The 20,760-nt window shown below is 34.7% G+C and overlaps 1 protein-coding gene across 3 annotated transcripts in view; it reads right to left on the bottom strand.

Annotated features, from left to right (window-relative positions):
- The window catches only part of UBR3 (ubiquitin protein ligase E3 component n-recognin 3), a 312,264-nt gene that overhangs the window by 158,671 nt on the left and 132,833 nt on the right, over positions 1 to 20,760 (bottom strand). For all 3 annotated transcript variants that reach the window (XM_036747217.1, XM_036747219.1, XM_036747218.1), the window contains exons 19-20: positions 14,881 to 14,977; positions 3,940 to 4,081 (exon numbers count right to left, since the gene is read on the bottom strand). In XM_036747217.1, coding sequence (XP_036603112.1) covers positions 3,940 to 4,081; positions 14,881 to 14,977 — 239 coding nt within the window. The remainder of the gene's footprint in view (positions 1 to 3,939; positions 4,082 to 14,880; positions 14,978 to 20,760) is intronic.

Genomic DNA, 20,760 nt, shown 5'->3' with positions numbered 1-20,760 from the left:
TCTAAAATCAGTAAACTGATTTTAGATAAAAATGATTACCTAGAATATACTGAAAAAAGATCTTATATTCTCTGGAATTCTCAATCATGTGACTGTGTTGACAACATATGCCTCAGAAAACCAAACATAAAAACTTAACTGTGACCTTTTCATTTTTGTATCAATGGTAAGTTTTTATGTGTTCAGAGATCATTCTCACAAAGGCTTTATATAAGTGTCTGCCTTTTAATGCAGATAAGCAGTTAATGATGTCTTCTATACTGCCTTTTATCTAAGGGGTTAAGAAAAGGTTTGGCAAAAAAAAAATTGCCTGTGATGTTTATTTCTTTAGAATTTTCCCCTTTTTCAGATAGTTTAAAACAGTAGTTCCTGAGTACCTTCAAAGTACAGATTTCTTTTTAAATATATTTTGACAGGTCTAGTGATTCTTCCTAATTTCATATTCTTAAAAGTAAGCATGGTACAACAAAAAGCACTGGCTCTGGAATCAAAGGACTTGGGTTCAGACCCCTGCCTCTGATTCTATGTGTGAGACTTTGAACAAGTCACTTCACCTCTCTGGGCCTCTGTTCTTCATCTGTAAAATGAATGGGTTGGACCAGACGGACTCTGCGAGGTCCTTTCCAGCTCTACATCTATGATACTAAGGAAGGACATTAACACTCTGATACTTCCCAATGTCAGGTATTGAAATAGTACAGTACAAAATGTACTGTACTCTACTAAGATCACTAATAAGAACAGAGTATTTAGAAACCACAGCAGATATGTTCCATTTTGTGTCTTTTTGTTGTCCCACATCCTGTTTCATCAATTAAATAATCTTGAGATGATCTCTGTAGGTTGATTTCTGCCTTCACTGTTTCTTACTATTTTATGATGTCATATTGCTCATAATTTTCCACTATCCTCCTCCAAAATATTTTTGCAAATTAAATTTTGAAGAAATAAGTATTGTCCTTACCCTTTATGTCTTACTGACTCTGCAAAATCAGATATTTGCTAAGCTTTTTCTGAGCTTTTTTTCCTGCTTCTTTATTGTAGCTACTTCATTTTATTTCCTTTTTAATAAAAATTTTTAACTAATGAAAATTCACCTTCTGTAGCTGCTTTGCATTATTAAAGTTCTCTAAAAATGGTGATAATCAGCATTTTTATTTTTGTAATCACAAACAATGTCTTCTCATCTTTTCCTTTTTTTAATTTGCTCTTGCGACCTTTATTCTGATTAGTCAATGATACGACAGCAAACAGATGGCTGAATCTCTAGGAATTCTACATGTTAGTACCTAGCTAAAACAAAGACGGTTCCATTTTTGTGATGACTTTGGTACTAACCACATATAGCACCTTCTAACTCTTTTTCTGATATACTCATGATGTACAGTCTTCTAGAAGACTTCTTTTGTTGCTTGATACTAAACTGCATTTTCCAATGAAGTTTTCCCCATATTTCCTCTTCCTAGCCTCACTGAAGTCACCAAGTGTCAAGGCATATATTGAGTTAAGTTTGGAGGATCTTGTCAAGTTCTTAAATAATTTCTCAGTTTCATCTTCTACAATAAATACCAGATCATTAACTGCAAATTATCTTCATGATATCTTTCTGCTTATACTTGTAAGCAATGGGAGGTAAAATAAGTAGGTACACCTCATAAAATTATGCTTCTTGTTGGCTTTTGGATTTATGATTAACCAACAATGCTGATTCTTTTCTTTAGGACTCTGGAGATCCTGCAAATCAGCTTCACATTTAGCTACAGCTACTTTCTTTATGGTTTCTTTCATAGCATGAATGTCTATACATTCAATTTCTGCTCCACTGTATCAACTCAAAAATATTGAATAGTATAAGTACCAACAGTTAAATTAATGTTAATGGTTAAGAACTCCTGACAAATGTCCAAAACTAACATCCAGGACTAAAAAAGGTCAAAGTCCCAGTATACTCTGCCTTAGCCAGATAACATCCCAGGTACTGTTTCCAGTTATGGGGATCCCATTATATAAAGGCTTTGAAAAGACAGAGATCATCCAGAGGAAAGAAGCAATAATGGCAAAGGCTGTGAAAGGACTGGCTGAAAGGCCTGGGAATGTTTAGCCTGGAGAAAAGAATATCTAGAAAGATATGATCCCTATATTCAAATATTGAAGGAGCTGTCACGTAGAAGTAGGATTAGATTTTTCCTACTTGGCATCAGAAAGCAGAACTGAAACCTTGTCAGAAGCCTCAGATTTAGGATTGATGTTAGAAGAAACTTCCTAATAGTTAAAGATATCCCAAAGTGCAATGGGCTTTCACTAGGCAGTGGATTTCTGCTTAACAGATATCTTCAAGAAGAAGCCATGTCACCACTTCTTCACTATGTTGTAGGAGAGATTTTGGCTCAGCTCTAGGTTGGACTAGATGGTTTTAAGGTCCCTTTCCAACCAGGCGATTCTCCTTATACTACATTCATTAACAAATAGTTTTAAAATCTTATAACTTGAAATCAAGACTGCAAAAAAATTACCTTTATGGTAATAAATATTCGACATAACTGATTTGTGACGCTATTATAACTAAATCAAAGATTTCTAGGTGTGCAAATACATACACTTTAAACTTTTTGTTAATGAAAATGATGCGCACATTGCTATACTAAGTAATTTTGTAAAATAAAATGCTCAGGATAGTTTCAAAGAATTGACCACTAAATTAAATATGAAATGTTAAGAGTTAAATGGAAATATTATGGAGGGGCTTAAAAACTAATTTCTCCTATGATACATATTATAAGAATAATCTCTTGTAAAACTGAGTAAAAAATTCAGGTATAGAAAAAAGTTTTGATTATCTTAGGGAATAAATGGCAACTTTCATACAAAAGTTGCATAAATTTTTTAAAATAAAATTAAGAACCAAAATCCTAATTAGGAAGGAACTAGAGAAACACTGGACCACTTTTTAGGGACCAATCTCATATAACTATTTCATTTCTTTACTACTGTGCCTATATTATATTGTGAACATCCCAAGGCTATGGCTATATCTTTTCTATGTTGTCACATACTTCCTCAGTACCAAAAAAAAAAAAAAAAAAAAAAAACAACTATGGCTGAATAAGTCTGAATAAGCTGAGGAGAGATTCTAAACAGGAGAAAACTATGATATACTCACTAGGCTTCGGACATTCCCTAAGATGATGTTTATCCAAAGCTAACTATCGTTAGTCCTACGATTTAGCTACCATTCAAACCCAAAACCAAACGTGGAACATTAAGAAAGTGGAGAAAAACTTTAGATGGGTAGGCAAAATTCACAAAGAAAGTGATCTATTTCATTCTTCTGAAGTTAAGTGATTGCTCGCTCCTCACTATTTTATTGCTTTGTAACCTCACAGAATATCTAGTAATCTTTCCACACATTATGGTTTTCTGTTACTGTTCTGTTGTTGTTACTGTTTTTACCAGATCAATGGTTCATCTGGAAGGGAACTGCGAGAAAGGAACTTAATCTACCAATGCAGATCAGCAACACAGAGTATTACACTGTTGTCTGGAGCACCAAAAGTCAGTTGTCTGGGGATACGCAGCCAGGATGTGTCAGAGAAAGGATTCGAATCCAAGTCTTCCTGACTTCTCAACTCTAACTATCCAATATACCATGCTTGTACTCACAGTGGAAACTGAATAAATGTCCTTGACTAACAAGGGAAAAGGCATTAATTTAGAGTAACTACCACAGATAACAGCTATTCTGTTCTTTTACACTTAGAAACTAAAAGATAGATAGATAGATAGACAGACAGACAGATGGACAGACAGACAGAACATTTGGAGAGAGAGACTTAGGAATTTTAAATATTATGTCATACACAAAGCAAATACTAGCTTAAAGCACGATTTTTAAAAAATGAAATTTTTATCTTATTATTATTATTTAAATCACTACCATACCTTGTAAAGTAATGTGAACAGGACAATGTGTAAAGTTTTACAATGCAAAAGTCGCATGAGACCTCTGTAACTGGGGTGCAGAGGTGTTCTTTTCTTGTAGGGAGGCCAAGGGTTTCCAGGGAATTTTCCACTCTGTTTTAAACTGCAGAAATAACACAAGATAAAAACTGGATTAAAATTGCATTTAAACCAGAGCCTAAAACATTAATATCAAAATTAGTCAGCTTGTAGGAAATGCAGGATCCACTTTCTCCATGGTTAATATTAGACCCCTTGCAGTTGAGGAAGAAGAGCAATCACACATAGCAGAGCAACCAATATTAATTAAAGTGAAATGCAGAGCAAGCTAGAGGATGGAAAGATGAATAGAAGTCCAATAAAATGAACGAAGAGAATGAGGGTAAGGAAAATAAAGCAGTACTGAGTGCCAAGCAGTTGAAATAAGGAAGAAGGTACATTGTACATCTCTTGTGCTACAACAGTAACATGCTCTTTCAAAAAATACTCAAATGCATTTAATGTTCCTATATAAATCACTTATAAGCTCCAAGTTGTGAAATATTGTTTCTAATATCACTTACAGAGACCAAGTTATTTTGCATGTATATATGTATATATCAATAAAGTTGGTCTTTTTTTCTTTTATTCCAAAGAAGCCAACACACATCAACAAATATAATATTGCTGGTATAAAATGATGATGTACTTTATTAAAAATAAGAATTAGATTTGTAGAATAGGGATTTGAGTTTGGATCTTAGCTTTTCACTGGTGGAACATTAAACAAGTCCCTGAGGTTTTCACACAATATACTATAATATAAAGTCTTCTTACTGAACAATATCATCAGTATCTCAACTGTAAAATAAAGAGTACTGGACTAGGATCTCCGAAGTCTCTTTGAGCTCTAAAATCCTATTTACCCAACCAATTTTTAACATTCTCTCCAATTACTAGAAAGTAACAATTAAAAATCGCCAATTAAGAATTCAATTCAGCAAACATTATTTAAATACCTGTTGGGTATATGGTACTTTTTAAAGGTACATACTGGAAAAAATATCAATCTGTGTCAGAAGTGGAAATGGAACCCAGACCTCCCAGAAAGCTTTGGAAATATAAGACTATCCTAATAGTAACAAGATGATAAAAAAGATATGCCAGCCATCTATAACTAACCCCAAATTCCTTCCCCAACCAGACACTAGAAGACTGGAACACAGAGACCTAAGGTCCTATACTTTCAATCAAACAAAAAACCCCAGCAAACCTTAAAGAGACTAAACACACGTAAATATGCACACTTTACTACCAAGGTTCTAAATTATTTACCAAATACTTGAAAGGATCAACTCTGCAAGTGATCCATCAGTTTAGTTGTTCTTTAAAAAGTTTTTCAATTACAAATTTATTTTCCCTCTCTCCCACATCTTTGACCCATAAAAAAAAGAAAAAGAAAAACCCTTATAACAAATATACACAGACAAGCAAAACATTCCCACATGGGCCATATTTCAAAAATATGTCTAATTCTATACACTGAGTCCATCACCTCTCAGTCAGGAGTTGCATATTTCATTGTGGTTCCTCTGGTATTATGATTCATCATTGTGCTGAACAGAGTTCTTAAGTCTTTCAGTCATTTTCTTTACAATGTTATTATTGTATAAATTGTTCTACAGGTTCTATTCTCTTCACTGTACATTAGTTGATATTATTCCTAGATTTCTTTGAGCCCATCCCTTTCATCATTTCTTACAACACAACAGTATTCCATTACATTCATACACTATAATTTGTTTAGTCATTCCGCTACTGATGAGCATCCCTTCGTTTCCCATTCTTTGCCACCACAAAAAGAGCTGCCCTGAATATTTTTGCATATATTAATAATTTTTCTCTTATTTAAATCTCTTTGAGTTGTAGGTCTAATTGTGTTATCACTGGGTCAAATGATACACACAATTTAGTGACTTTTTAGACATAGTTCCAAACTGCTTTCCAAAACAGCTGGACCAATAGTTCATAGCTCTACCACTACCAATTTAGTTCTATCCAAGGAACAAGTGGCAGTAAACTACTTCCTTTTGTACTAGTTTGTCAATCCCAATCAGCCCCTCTCACTTCTAAAAGGGTCAGCAGAATAGAGGTTGAGAGTTACAAGAGATGTTGAAAAGGTATAATTAATATCTGGGAAATGAATGGATATAGAGAGTGAGGCTAAGAAAGAGTAAAGATCATTCCAAAGTTGAAAAAGCTAACTGACTAAAAGGACTGTGGTTCCCTAAACAGAATAGGAAAGTTCAAAGGAAGAGCAGGTTTGGAGCCTTACTCATCCAAGCTCACCCCATCACCTAGTATACTAAACTTTCCTCTCAAACACCTACTCAATTGCCTACAAGCTCCCCATACCCTCAATCTTTTCAACCAACATTCCTTCAAATTCCTGAATTTAACAGAAACCTGGCTCTCGTTTGTCTTCCTTGTTACCTAGCATCCTACTTTCATTCTCAAGGACTAGCTCTTCCCATGCCTTTACATGGACTTTCCATCATACCTGAAACAGATCCCCTTCCCATTTGTGCCTCTTAGAACCCCTGGCTGCCTTCAAGACTCTGCTAATGTGCCACCATCTTAAAGAAGTCTTTTGAAATCAATTAATTTATCAAGAAATAATTTTTAAGAATCAAGAATGAAATAATCCCTGCTTCTCAAGAAATTTACATTCTAGGTGATGTTGGAGCTGCTCTTTGAAGGAAGAGAGAGATTCTAAGAGGTAGAGGTAGAAGGAGGTAGAGATGGACGTGGAGGTGGAAGTGGAGGAGAGCATCCCAAGCAGGGAAGGCATACAGGACAAGAGCACAAAAGCAGAATAGGGAGCACTATGTGTAAGGAACAACAAACATGCCAGCATGAGTGGACTATGGCATGTAAGGAGGGAAGGAATTTGTGAAAAAAAACTTGAAAGAAAAAGAGGCAGGGTTTTTTAAAAGCATTAACTGCCAAATAGAGGAGATTGCTTTTCATCCTATATTGGAATAGACTGATACTTTGGGAAAATCATTTTGGTAGTTGTATGAGTTATGGATCAGAGCAAGAAAAGAACTGAGTCAGGAAAACCAAATGGAAAGCCACTGCAGTGGAGCCAAGATGGTGGAATAGCAGGAGGAAATATTGTAAGCAGCCACCCCCAAAATCCTACAAATAAATCTAAAAAATATACCATATTAAATCCTGATCAGAAAAATCTAAGGAAAAAAATCATTGCGAATCTTCTTTTGTCTTATCATTTGTCAGGCCCAAGTTGGCACAGACAAGCAGAGGTTTGATGACACTAGAGATGAAAGTCTGCCTAAAGGCATGTGATCTAGGAGGTCTCTAGCCTACGAAGAAGCTGTGCACTAAGGCAAGGTAAGTTCCCAGAATCTCAGAGATTCTGGCATGGCAGGGCCTAAACTTGTGTAAAGTGCAGACACGGATACCAACTAACAGCTCAGTAGCTCACTACCCAGTTCCAAGTCACAGATTCAAGATGGACTGAGGATGGCTAGGAGTGGTTCTGGATCTTAGGCTACGTACTGAGTAAGAAGCAGGTTCAGAAGTAAGCAGCAGTGGTATAGGTCAGACTCCAGGAACAGAGGGAGATTTCAGTTTCAGCCTATGCCTCCATGTAAAGCCTGAAGCAAAATAACCATGATAGAAATCTCAGCCCAAAAAGGAACTCTGAATGAGAAGAGTGTTCCAGATGGCAAAGACTGACTCTAAAAGCAGGCTACTTAAACTCCAAGAGAGAATGCCCAAACTCCTGTTGCCCAGACCTGAACCCAGGTCAGGAATTTGCAAAAGTTCAGATCAGGAGGACAACAATCTGACTTTACCCTAGATCAGACCACTCTGGGAGCACTGAAAGCTTGCAAATCCCAACCCTGAGTTGTCCCTGAGATTCAGCTGTTTTGCCCTTATTTTCTTCAGTGTCATTTCTACTTCCCTATAAAAGAACATCTAAAATTGTGATATTAGGGTTCAAATGTGATAGTTTATGTTTGATGGTAAGAAGAGTCTGTGATAAGAAATCTTTACAGATATTTTCCTTTTTTTTCATCCTCTTTCTAGTTTCATTTTTCAATGTCCTTGAGATGCCTTTGCTTAGCTGGATGTCTCATCAAGCTTTCTCCAAACTGCTTTTCTCTCCTTTGCTTTTCAAAATTTAATCAGGCAAAACTGTTTATAATCTTTCAACATCCTTTGCTGTGAGATTTTATAAATGAATTTGTATTCTAACTTGATGTTGTCCCCAACTGCCATCTTTCCCTGCTTAGAAATGAGAAAAAGTACATACTAATAGTTGGCATATAGGTTTTTTAATCTCCTCACTGTGGTAATTCATTTTCATAAGCTAGACTTCTGTATGAAATTATCAACATTGGTGTCAATATTTTTCTTCATCTATTTCCCAATTTACAGCATCAACAGCTTATCTATTTTTTGTTCGAATTCAATAAACATTTATTAAGGGCCTACTACGGAGAAGGCACTGGGAATGTAAACACAAGAACACAACATTCCTGCTAAAGGAATAAATCAATTGATAAGGCTCTATTAGCAGATATTATTTATTGATTGATAATTTAGAGTACACATATAGCTCTGTAGGGATAAAATATTCATAGGATTACGTTATTCTAAGACTCTTTCTAAAGGTTAAGCTCTCTTTTAGTCTTAGTGGGTAAGTTCCCCTTTTCTTGAGCTCCCTGAAATAAGATAGTCTTTCTAGTAAAACTATTAGTCAATCTACGTGTCCTTTAAAAAGCAACACTTCTAACTGCAAATGCTACTGCTGTGGGGCAAGATTTCTAAAGCAATCCCACTTAAACAGGGTGATAGACACAGGCCCTAATCCAACAGAATATCAAATTTAATAGCTGTCTCGACCTAGAAATTCCCCCTTATGCCTCTGACATGCCCACCCTCCAAATGTTGGCAATAGCAACAATTTGTTTTAGGAAAGTCCCAGCAAAGTAAATTAGTCAGATGACTTGCTTTGTCCAATTGAATTATATTCAACCAAGTTTCCTAAGACTGCTAATTCCACTTTTTCTGTTATAAAAATATGCTCTGTAAATCACTCCTTTGTCTCTGACTACTGAGGAGTCAGTAAATCTGATTTGGTGACTGCCAGCCTTGCAAATAAATCATTATACTAGGAAGCTTTGCATCTCAAATTTCTCTTTTTCAGATATTAAATTAACACTTCCCTTAAGGTGCTTAGGTTCTACTAGGACAACACAACATTTACACAAGAAAAATAATCCTACTGAAGATATTTTCAATATTATTTTCTGTTAGAAATTTTCAGTACTTTGAACAAGATGAAAAACATAAACTTCAATTTAAAATGACTATAATATCCATAAGAACTCAAAAGAACCTTTAAGTAGTTGTGGTAATATTAAATCCTGGCCATGCCCAGAATTAGAAACAAAGAGTTCCTGCTAAGAGAAATACTGTCAAGACAATCTGGTCACATCATATGCAATTACATGTTTTTGGTTTTTTTATTTTTTAAATGATGTTTCTCATGCAAACAAGAAATTAAGATTTAGTAAAGTTACATTTTTTGATGAAAAAATTTTAAAAACAAACTGGTGGTGGTTTATTTAAAAAGAGGAAAAACATAAAAATAAGGTATATATCCAGAATGCAGCACCACAAATTTACAACAGTCCTACACATCTGAAATTATAATATTCTAATGCTATGATGATGATGAAATCACATTTTAGAAATGTTTCATTTCTAATGTCTGACTTATTTAGTATCTCATGTCAAGTAGCTATATGAAAAGTATTTACAAATTGAAACAAAGCAAACCAAACAGGAAAAAGCTACAAATAAATCAGGGGTAAGGGGCAAGAAAAGCCTTGTATAGGTGCAAAAACAACTCCAAAGGACTCACGATGGAGAATGCTATCTACATCCAGAGAAAGAACTATGAAGTATGAATGCAGATTGAGGCACACTTCATGCTCGCCTTTTCTTCCCTCCCTTGTTTTTTTCTCTCTTTTGTTTTTGTTTTTGGGTTGTGGTTTTTTTTTTGGTTCTGTTTCTTCTTTCTCATGATTCATTCCATTGGTCATGATTCTTCTCCACAACTTGACTAGTGTGTAAATTAATTCAATGCGAAGTTATACGTGGAAGTTATATGGGATTCCATGCTGTCTTGGGGAGGGAGAGGGGGAGGGAGGGAGGAAAATCTGGAACTCAAAATTATGTAGAACCGAGTGTTGTGAACTAAAAATTTTAAAAAAAAAATTTTAAAAAAAAGCCTTGTATGTAGGCCCTGAGCTGTTATTTGAGGAAGCTAGAGAAAGCTAGCCATGAGGCACAGGTTAAGAATGTGTGCACTCAGGGGCAGCTAGGTAGTGCAGTGGATAGAGCAATGGTGCTGGAGTCAGAAGGACCTGGGTTCAAATCCAACCTGAAATACTAGCTGTATGACTCTGGGCAAGTCACTTAACCCTGACTGATTAAAAAAAAAAAAAAATGGGACATGAGAAATCATTATGCAAAAGGACAGAGGCAGGAGATGGAATGTCCGCTATGAGGAAAAGTTAAGAGGCCAGTTTGATTGGAACCACAGTGTACAAAACAAAGAGGAAAATGAAATTAAGAGGAAAATGAAGGTGGAAGAGAGACTGTTAAAGTCTTTAAAGGTGACAGTCTAATTTCATCAGATGATTCAAAAATGCTTCCCAATCAATAAGCATTTATTAAAAATCTACTAGCTCTGTTCTGGGGATACAAAAACAAAGGTTAAACAGTCATTGCTCTCAAGGAGGTTACTTTCTAATGCGGGAAACAATGTGTACATGTAGAAGTATATATAGAATGAATACAAGCTAGTCCAAGTGATTTCCTATTCATTAAAATAAAATCATTTTCATTAATGGGATGTTATCTGGTCCTTGTTTTGTCTAGCACCTCCTGAATGTTTTCTCAAAGAAAATATTCATGCTATATCAATCAACTGATAAGCATTTATTTAGTCCCTACTAAGTGCCAGGCACTTGTAATATCAATTAAGTTGGGATTTTTTTACTGTTTTAGAAAGATAAATTAATTGTCTTTGATTGAGTCTTACTAGGTGCAAAGCCCCAGGCCCAAACTCCTATCTACTAGGTGCTAAGCCTGTGTGGGCGTGAAACCCTCAGGCTCCTAAGGGGAATTGCTAAGACCACAGCCAATAGTAGGAGCCTGAGTTCTGGTCCCTCAGATGACGTTTGATGACAGTTAGGGACTGTATAAAAAGACAGAAGAGAGCTATTTGCCTGAGGCTCTCATTCCTGGAGGCATGGGACTCGGGGCAGCCAAGAGCCTCCTGGCTCATCCAGATGTTGATGTTTCTTGGTAACTATGAATTGTATTTGGTCTGTTTATAATGTATGTTTGTAATTTGTTTGTATTTGCTCTGACATTCAGGGTGCTGGCTTTTTCCCTTGAACTAAGTGAATGATATTTGTATGTTGGTTTGAAATAAGATTGTTAACCCCTTAACACTACTTTCCTTAGTAAAGCAGATCAAAAGAACTTGTGCTGGCAGCATTCTTGTTGTTGGGCTTGTGTTGGTCTTTCATCCCCACAGCAGCTGCTAGCCGAATTGCTGCAACAGCACTATGTTAGTTGCTAAGAATATAAATACAAAGAATGAAACTAAACAATCCCTACTCATAAGAAACTTATATTCGATTGGCATGATATTGTCAACTGCTCTCATCTCTGACTCCTAAACCATAATTCTTAATATTCCTCAACATCCTCCTCTATGTACTAAAGTCACTGAGAATCAAAATGGTTGATGATTTAATTTTGATACTCTTACCAAGTGCTTTGTAGAATTTGCTTCTGTACTGTCCTCAGAGAGAGCAGACATAGTCTGTTACCAGGGCCCCAGAATACCTTTCCAGCACAGTAGAACCTTCCAGAGCTTGTGCTTCACTGCCATTACCCTTTGGGAACCTGGAGTCACCTCCAGGTCACAAAGAGTTATGAGAGTAAGATTTTGTGAAGTAGCTCTATCACAAATATTTATAAATCTAATTACTTTAAAGTAAAAAATAAGGGGGAAAATGCTTCCAGTTTTTTTTTTAATATCCTCTAGGTCAACAGCACCTGACTTAATAAAATGTTCTAAAAATAAAGATTATAAGTTCGTATTTGTCCATAATAGTATATTATACATCATTTTGACCCCTCATTTCAAAAGCATTAATGAAATAATGCAATGAAGAGATGAACACTAGAGGAATCTAACAACATTCAAAGTTAACACTTAATCATTGACTATTTGAAACTCAAAAAGTTCTAATACACGCAAACATATATCATGTTTTCAAATATAGCACAACTATCAACCTTCACTTCAAGAGGTAGTGGAAATACCAAAATTTAAAGCTGGATAGCATTTCTTTTCATTAAGTGTAACAGTAAATATATAAAAAAACTAGAGTTTAGATTTTGTGTGATTTGTAAAAACTTTTAAAAGCTGACAGAAATATGTAACAATTCTAACTATTTCTTATAATATTATAAACACTAGCTTAGTAAAAAATCTGGCCAATTTCTTAAGTATAGGGTAGCATAGTAAACTGGAAAGGACAGTGGACTTTCAGGACAAAAACCTGGGTTCTAGTTCTACTCTGCCAATAACTAGTTGCATAAACTTCAACAACTTAACCTTGAAGAGTCTCCATTACTCTTTTTTAAAATAAGGGGGGTGGCCTAGATGATCTCAAACACTAACATTTATTCCCATGTCAAAAGAATCACAAAGTTTGGCCATCTTAAAATAAAAAAACATTATTAAAAAACAGTTTTTAAAGTCATTTTAGAAAATTAAGTTTACCCAATACATTTTTCAACACTTTAAAGAGTTTTCTACCATAATCAACATTTCCCCACAACCTGAAAGGATTCCATTACTGGCTAAGAAACTTCTTGATTTTTTTTAAGACAACCAATGATGTTCTCTAATATACTAAGATTGTCCTATTGACTCATCACCAATAACTACTTTTTCCAATCAGCAAATAAGAGAATCTGCAGATGGGGGTAGAGTTAGATGCCCCTTTTTTTTGTAAGAAATGCCATTTCAAACATTACATTTTAATCTTATAGATGGATATTTACTGTAGTTCTCACCATTTCTCCACCACCCCCCCAAAAAACTGTATAATGTTCAATTTTCATGTGACAAAATTTTAATAGCTAAAAAAAAATATCCTGCCAAAAACATCTAAACTTACCCTACTAGAAAACAACAGAAATTTTATATCTGTAGAGTACATTAATCCAACTAATACCTATTTCTTTTAATAATAGATCTTCAAATTGCTACCAAGGAATATGGCAGGAATTTCAAAAAAAGTTATTGAATAAATTCAAAACAAAAGTGTTCAGGAACATAAAAATAAAGGAATGAGAGGACTGATGTAGGGAGAAAAAAAAGCACAAAATAAGACTAAGGTAATAAGCCTATCAAAAATTTAAAATTTCAAGATATTTTGCCAAATTATGCAAGAAAAATGTATCAATATTGGTCTAAGCAAAGAAAAGATAACGGGAATTCTCAAAACAAGAATTTTACTAATTTGGAGAAAAGCAATATGGCCTTGTTCCTTTAAGCCACTTAAATACTTTACTTGAATCTTGTTTACATTAACTGCATAAAGAATCTTTCCTAATAGTACAAAGGTAAACTCCCTGTTGAAAATGACTACAGATTTCAAATTACTTAAAACTATACATTAATTTGAAGTTTTAGTGTACAGATTATTCCTAAATGATAAATGTTCAAAATGAAAAACAAAGAAATCAGATTCTGATTAAGGAAAATAACTTTAAAATTAAACTACATTTCTTTTTACCTGACTGCTGCCTGTATTTGCCATTTTCCCTTTCATTTTTACATCTACTTCCTCATGGAATTAAGCTTCAGTTCCAACTTTAAAAAGTTCCTCAAATTACTCAGTCTGTGACATATCTGAGCCTTGACAATCTCCATCCATGACTATAATTTCTTACCAAACTGCCAAGAATACCTCACTATGCTCAATTTTATGTGACTATGGTCCAGACAAATGTTTACTTAAGACTAAAATTGCTCTCCTTTAATTGTGTGTCCTCTGCCCTCCTGACAAAACTGGGAATTTCCCTCACATAAAGAAAAGCACAAATTAAGCTACAAACTGTTTTATTATTCTAGTTGTATAACACTATAAAATTAATTATTAGTACAATAAATGTCAATAATTATTACAAAATGAATGCTATGATAATAAAATAGGAAACCAAATACTCCATTAAAAGGACATCATTCATAATTCGATTTTTTTCAGTCTCCAACATTCTAAGCTGTGTTAAATGCTTACAAATAAAATTTGCTTAGTTTTAACTTTGGTTCCTCTGTTCTCATTTGTCAGACTGCATTTTTTTTCTTTTGTACAAATGGCAAGAACTACAAGCAAAAATATCCCTTGCCTGTGCAATGTTGATGATCATTGTTGATGATGACAGCAAAGTTCTAAGAATTTATTATCTTAACTTGTGCCTCCTCTGCTGGCTCTGAAGCAGAATAGCATAAAATTTAGCTTCTGACATCTTACATTATATAATGCAAATTTTTGCTATTTTTGTTTAATTAATGCTATTAAAAACTCATTGTTAAATAAAAAATGAAACTGCTGGCTTGTAAGCCTAAGAATCTAAAATCCAATTTCTGACAGATTACAAAACTTTATAATTATTTTCTTCCCCACAAATTAAAAATGTCCTTTTAATAATGAGTATATCTAATTTATAAGACAATCTGAAATTAAAATGTATACACAGAAGTATATAATCTGTAATATCCAATTAACATATTACTTAATATGATTAACTTACAATGCGGTATATCTGTCCATTGCAGACTGCACATCTCTACGGTAAACTGTCCGAAGGATTACCATGACTGGGTCAAACTCTCTATCCCAGACTTCAGCTATTATCATTTAAAAAAAAGTACAAGTTAACATCGTAATTCCTAAAGATGAAAGTTATTATATAATCTTGTTAGCGATTTTTAATTTGGTAGATGGAATATCTTCTTAGATTATTAATTTTAGTAGTAAGCTTGATGTGTTAAATAGTCATTTGAATATAAAAATCTTTGTATCATATAAGAAAATCTTTCATACGCTCTACTTGTGGGGAACCTGCAGCCTCAAGACCACATATGGCCTTCTAAGTCCTTGGGTACATCCTTTTGACTGAGTCCAAATTTTACAGAACAAATCCTTTTATTAAGGGGATTTGTTCTGTGAAGTGCAGATTCAGTCAAAGGGCCCCCCTTGAGGACCTAGAAGGCCACATGGGGCCTCAAGGCCAAAGGTTCCCCACCCCTACTTTATACCTTGGGAAAACAAACTGTAAAATCAAGCTGAAAGACAAATTAGTTGTTAAGTCATAAATGTTTTATAAGTGTCAACCATATCTACAAAGGTAACTTTAAAATGAATTTTTAAAATTTTAATTACTAATCTCAAATTTATCTTGATTCTCATTTAAAATATTAACTCTGATGTAGCTTACACTATTTCTTTCCTAACTCCTAAGACCATAATTTTAGCACTGCATATTTTAAAATGGAAAAAAAAATTATTTGATAGTCTTGTTCTCATCACAAATAAGCAATGCAGCCTGATGAATATTTAAGATGTTGAGCCTGATTTTAAACTAAAAATTTTAAACATATAATTTTAAAAGCCCTATGCCAGGAGTCACAACACTTATATTCCTAGTCACAGCTTTGCTGCTAACTAGCTAAGTGACCTTAGGGTTATTTACCTAATTCCTCTGGGCCTCAGTTTCCTCTCTCCACAAGATCACTCACACCCATTCCCTTCTTTTTCCTGCCACAGCCACCATCCTCTTTCAAATACTCCTTAGTTCTCACCTGGATGATTACAATGGCCACCTAACCAACTTGTCCTCCTCATTTCTAGTCTCTAGTGTGCTTCAATCTACCCTCCAGTCTAAGATTAATCTTCATAAATACAGAACTCTGATCACATTACTCTAGTATTCAAAAATTTCAAGGGCCTGAGAAATAAATTCCAAATTGCTTAGACTAGCATTCAAGGTCCTCTGTAACCTACCTTTTCAGTCTTTTGTTCTACTACTGCCCCTTCATAAACTGCCAAGCTAGACTACTCATTACTTATACCTTCCCATCACCATGCCTCTGGCTACTTCATTTGCAATATTCCTCCTCTGTAACTATTTAATTCCTTCTCCTCTTGTAAAGCCCAAACTTCCTCTGTTCATGGAGCCTTCTCTGATTCTTCCCCCACCTGAAGGCAAACATAACCTCTCCTTCTGAACTCAAGCACCCTGTATTGCTTATGCACCTCTTACATTTTACCTTACATTACAGTCATTCATGTACTGATTTTATGTGTGTAACCTCTCTAAAGTCAGGAACCACAACCCAGTTATTTTGATCTGAGCACCTAACACAGTTCTAAAACAATGGTCACTGAATTTAACATTAAGCATTTCTGACAATTCTAAAAGCAATGATCACTATTTCCAAATAATCCAAGAATAGTTCCACTAGAGTAAATCAAATGTTAATTCTATCCAATGACACAAGGATGTTGTTGGGTAGGTAGGTGGTAAGTATAGTGGATAGAGTACTGGGCCTGAGGTCAGGAAGATTCATCTTCCTGAGTTCAGATCTGGTCCCAGTAACTAATTGTGTGACCTTGGGCAAGTCACTTAACCCTGCTTGCCTCAGTTTCCTCATTTGTAAAATGAGATGCAGAGGAAATGGCAAACCCCTGCAGTATCTTTGCCAAGAAAACCCCATATGAGATCACAAAGAGCAAAACACAACTGAAAAACAGCTGAACAGCAACAAATACCATCCATTGACCAAGGATACAGAATCCCATTATACTTTTGCAATTGTGAAAATCCTAGTCCTAGTCACAATAAGATAACACAGTAATTAGACATGAATTACTATTTTTTTGATAATACGGAGACAACATTATGAAAGCTGATTACTATATTCTAAAACACTATATAAATGTAAGTTATTATTACTGCTCTGTAATACAATTATGGGGGTTATTGTGGCATATATGACTTAGCTTGTTATATACACAAAAGCAAGACGCATCTTCCAAACTGTTGTGAAGTTCAATTTAGGAGTTTTAACAGACTCTTCAAAATTTCTGAAGTGCCCGCTATATAGGCAGTTTAGGAGGTGATAGAACAATTAAGACCCAGTCCCTATCCTTACGAAGCTCATAATCTAGTCAATACATAAATGAATAATTCTAATTCAAAATCAGTGTGCATGGGAGAAGGATAGGAAGCAAAGTGTCATGTTAAACCCAAAGTACTGTTCTACAGAATTGGTGGCTCTACTTTCTCCCCTTTTAGCAAATATTAAGAGATAATGGCAGTATTTTAAAATTATTATTAGCTCATCTGGAAAGAATACATTTAAAAAAAAACAACGGCTGCTAACACATATATAGCTCTACGGTTTATAAAGTGCTTTGTTCAAAACAATCCTGTAAAGTAGGTAGGGTTAGCACTATTATTCCCATTTTACAAAGAAGGAAACTGAGGCTCAAAGTTGCTGGGTACACTGCTCAGTCATACCGCTAGTTAAGGAAGGAATCAGTACTCACAATTAGATCTTCTGACACTGAGACCCATGCTTTCTTTCTCCTACAGCACACTGTCATGGACATCACACCCAGAAAATGCTGGGTCATAATTGAGTAATGAGGAGAAAAAATAATCTTTTAGGAAAGTTTCTACTCTCTAAAACTAACCTTGGAGGTGAGTATATAGAGATGGATTTAATCAGTAGCCTCTTTACAAACTCTTTCCCCTACCAGTATATTTGCAAATGAGAACTGACTTCAAAAATATTTTCATACCTTCCCTTAGAGCACTGGGGTCTCAAAGTGTGGTCTAAGACTGTGGGGGAGCCTAAAACTCTTTCAGAGAGTCTCTATTTTCATAATAATTTAAGGTATCATTTGCCTATTAACAACTTTTTTCTAATTACATTCCTGTGTAAGGCCAGATTTTGTTCATATGCTTCAAACAAAGCAGTACTGCAACAGATTTAACTCAGCAGCAGAAATGAGAATACAGCTGTTTTTTTACTAAATCAGACATTAAACAGATTTGCAAAAAAATGTAAAACAATGCCAATTCTCATAACATTTTTAAGAAAATATAGTTGTTTTTCATAAATATGTTATTTATGTTAATATTGTTTTAATGAATTTAATGATTTATTAATCAATATTTTAAAATTTTATCCATATAATTTCTAATACGGTAAATATTGGTGGATATAGTCCACGTGAACAAAAGCCCTTTGGAGTCCTCAATAATTTTTAAGGGTGGAAAAAAGGCCCTGAGACCAAAAAGTTTGAGAACTGCAGCTTTTGAGCTTCTTAAGGAGCTGGAACTTTTTGTATGCCTTCTCACACTTCAGTTTTAACAGATGGGCATGAAAAATAAAGAGTACTCAAAATGCACGTCCTAATTCAAGCAGTAGGACAACTATTTGTTTATACAAACAAGTGCATGCCAAGGTCAAAAATGACCTCTTTACCAGGAAATTTAAGGACCTTTTTATCAATCTTCATTGTCTCCCACCTCTTCCCAGGACTTGACCTTCCCCTCCTTGTCACACTCTTCTCCCTTGGTTTCCACAGAAATGATTGATTCATTTTTCATTAATTCATTCAATAACTAATCGCTAAGCAGCTAATATATGTAAAGCATATCTTTTATTGCTCCTTCTCCTTGCCAACTTACCTCCCAAAGCTCTACCCTAGGTCACCTTCTCTACATAAAAAGCCACTCTTCCCTTTCTTGGTAATTTTATTGAATTCTACGGCTTCTATTATCATTCTATGAAGATAACTACTAAATCTCTCTATTTACACCCTCCCCACACACACTAACCCCAACATCCAATCCTACATCATTCAACCATCTGCATGATATTTTTGCCAGCAAAGTCTAAAATTAAACTCCCTCCCCCCAAGTAAAACCAACCTTCTCAATTTATTTCTGTTCATGGCACCACTGCTTTGAGTCACCAGATCTGAAATCTCAGGTTATCTTTTATTCTTCCCTCTCCTTCACTCCTCACACCCAATTTGCTGCCAAGTATCATTGTACGACCACTTTCCCATTCACTATGCAATCATCCTTGTTCAGATCTTCATTAACTCTCTCTTAGACTTACTTTTAACGACATCTTAATAAGTTTCATTGGTTCTAGTTTCTCTCTTCTCTATCAATTCTCTCACTGCTGCCAGAATAATATGTCTGAGGCAGCAAGATGGTGCAGTAGAAAGAATGCTGGATGTGGAGTAAGGAAGACACGAATTTAAATCCTGCCCCAGACACTTACTATGTAATCCCGAGCAAGTCTACTCAGTCTCCGTTTCCTCATACGTAAAAGGGGGATAGCAATAGCGCCTCCCTTAGAGAGTTGTTGGGTATCAGATATATGTAAAACATTTTATAAAGCTTAAAGCACGATAAAAATGCTAGCTATTATTGTTATTCTTGTTGTTATTTCTAATGCACAAGTCTGATCACATAATTTCCTAATTCAGAAACCGTGAGTGGTTTTCCACTGCCAATGGTGTAAAATAAACTCTTCAAATGAACCTGGGATGGATTTATAATTCTCTAATCTGGCTTCTGTTTACTTCCCAATCCTCATCTAAAACCATTCTGCTTTATACATATTATATTCCAGTCAAACTGAACTCTACAATAGCCCCAAGACCACTCTGACAACTTCCATTTCTGGTCAGTTACATATGCAGTGTCCCATGCCTGGAACAAATTTCCACTCTATTTTCAACACATATACCATAAGACCATATATTTAACATTAGAAGATATCTTTGAAGGCCATCAAGTACAGTCCCTTGATTTTACAGATGAGGAAAGTGAGGCCCGGGAGGGTGACTTGCCCAAGGTCATGCTACAAATAAACACCTGAGAAGAGATATGAACTAAAGTCTTCTGATCCCAAGTACAGGACTCAATCTACTGTGCCACCTCATAGCTTAGATCTCTCCCATGTATTTTTCATATTCTAACATATATTGGAATTATCTATGTGAATGTCAATTCCATCATAAGTTGCTTTAAGGTAAAAATTATTTCTTGCTTCATCATCTCCACATTTACTTTATAATATAGCTGCTCAACAAATATGTGACTAACACAAAAATATTAAAGGTTTTAAAACATTTACCTTTGAATGGAAAATGAAATTTAACTTAATTTTTAATGATATTTAAGAGAATCTAATTTACTTTTCTCTTTCATGCATAAACAACAAAAAAATTTCTATTCTTATTTTATACTTTCCCCAAAAGTTACTACTATAGTAATTACAAAAAAAGATATTTTATACATATATATGTATGTGTGTATAAATATATATAACATGTAATTTTTCAAAACACATTTTACTTTCACTGGGGAGATAATCATAAAAGTTTCAAGCAAATTCCAAAAATTCAATAGATTCATGTTTACCAAAAGGGCTATTAAAATATTTAATGTCCACATAGATTGGACAATAATGCATTTTTTTCTTTTGGTTTTTATCTCAATGATCATGAAATCACAAACTGTGTGATAGGATGTTTACTGAAATACAAGGCTAGAAAGGATACACACATAAGTATTTAAGACTCAACTTTTTTTAATGGA

This window comes from Trichosurus vulpecula, chromosome 2 (assembly GCF_011100635.1).
Source record: "Trichosurus vulpecula isolate mTriVul1 chromosome 2, mTriVul1.pri, whole genome shotgun sequence".
Classification (NCBI taxonomy): Eukaryota; Metazoa; Chordata; class Mammalia; order Diprotodontia; family Phalangeridae; genus Trichosurus; species Trichosurus vulpecula.
The sequence above is the reverse complement of the archived record's forward strand: the minus strand, read 5'-3'. Positions and strand labels throughout refer to the sequence as shown.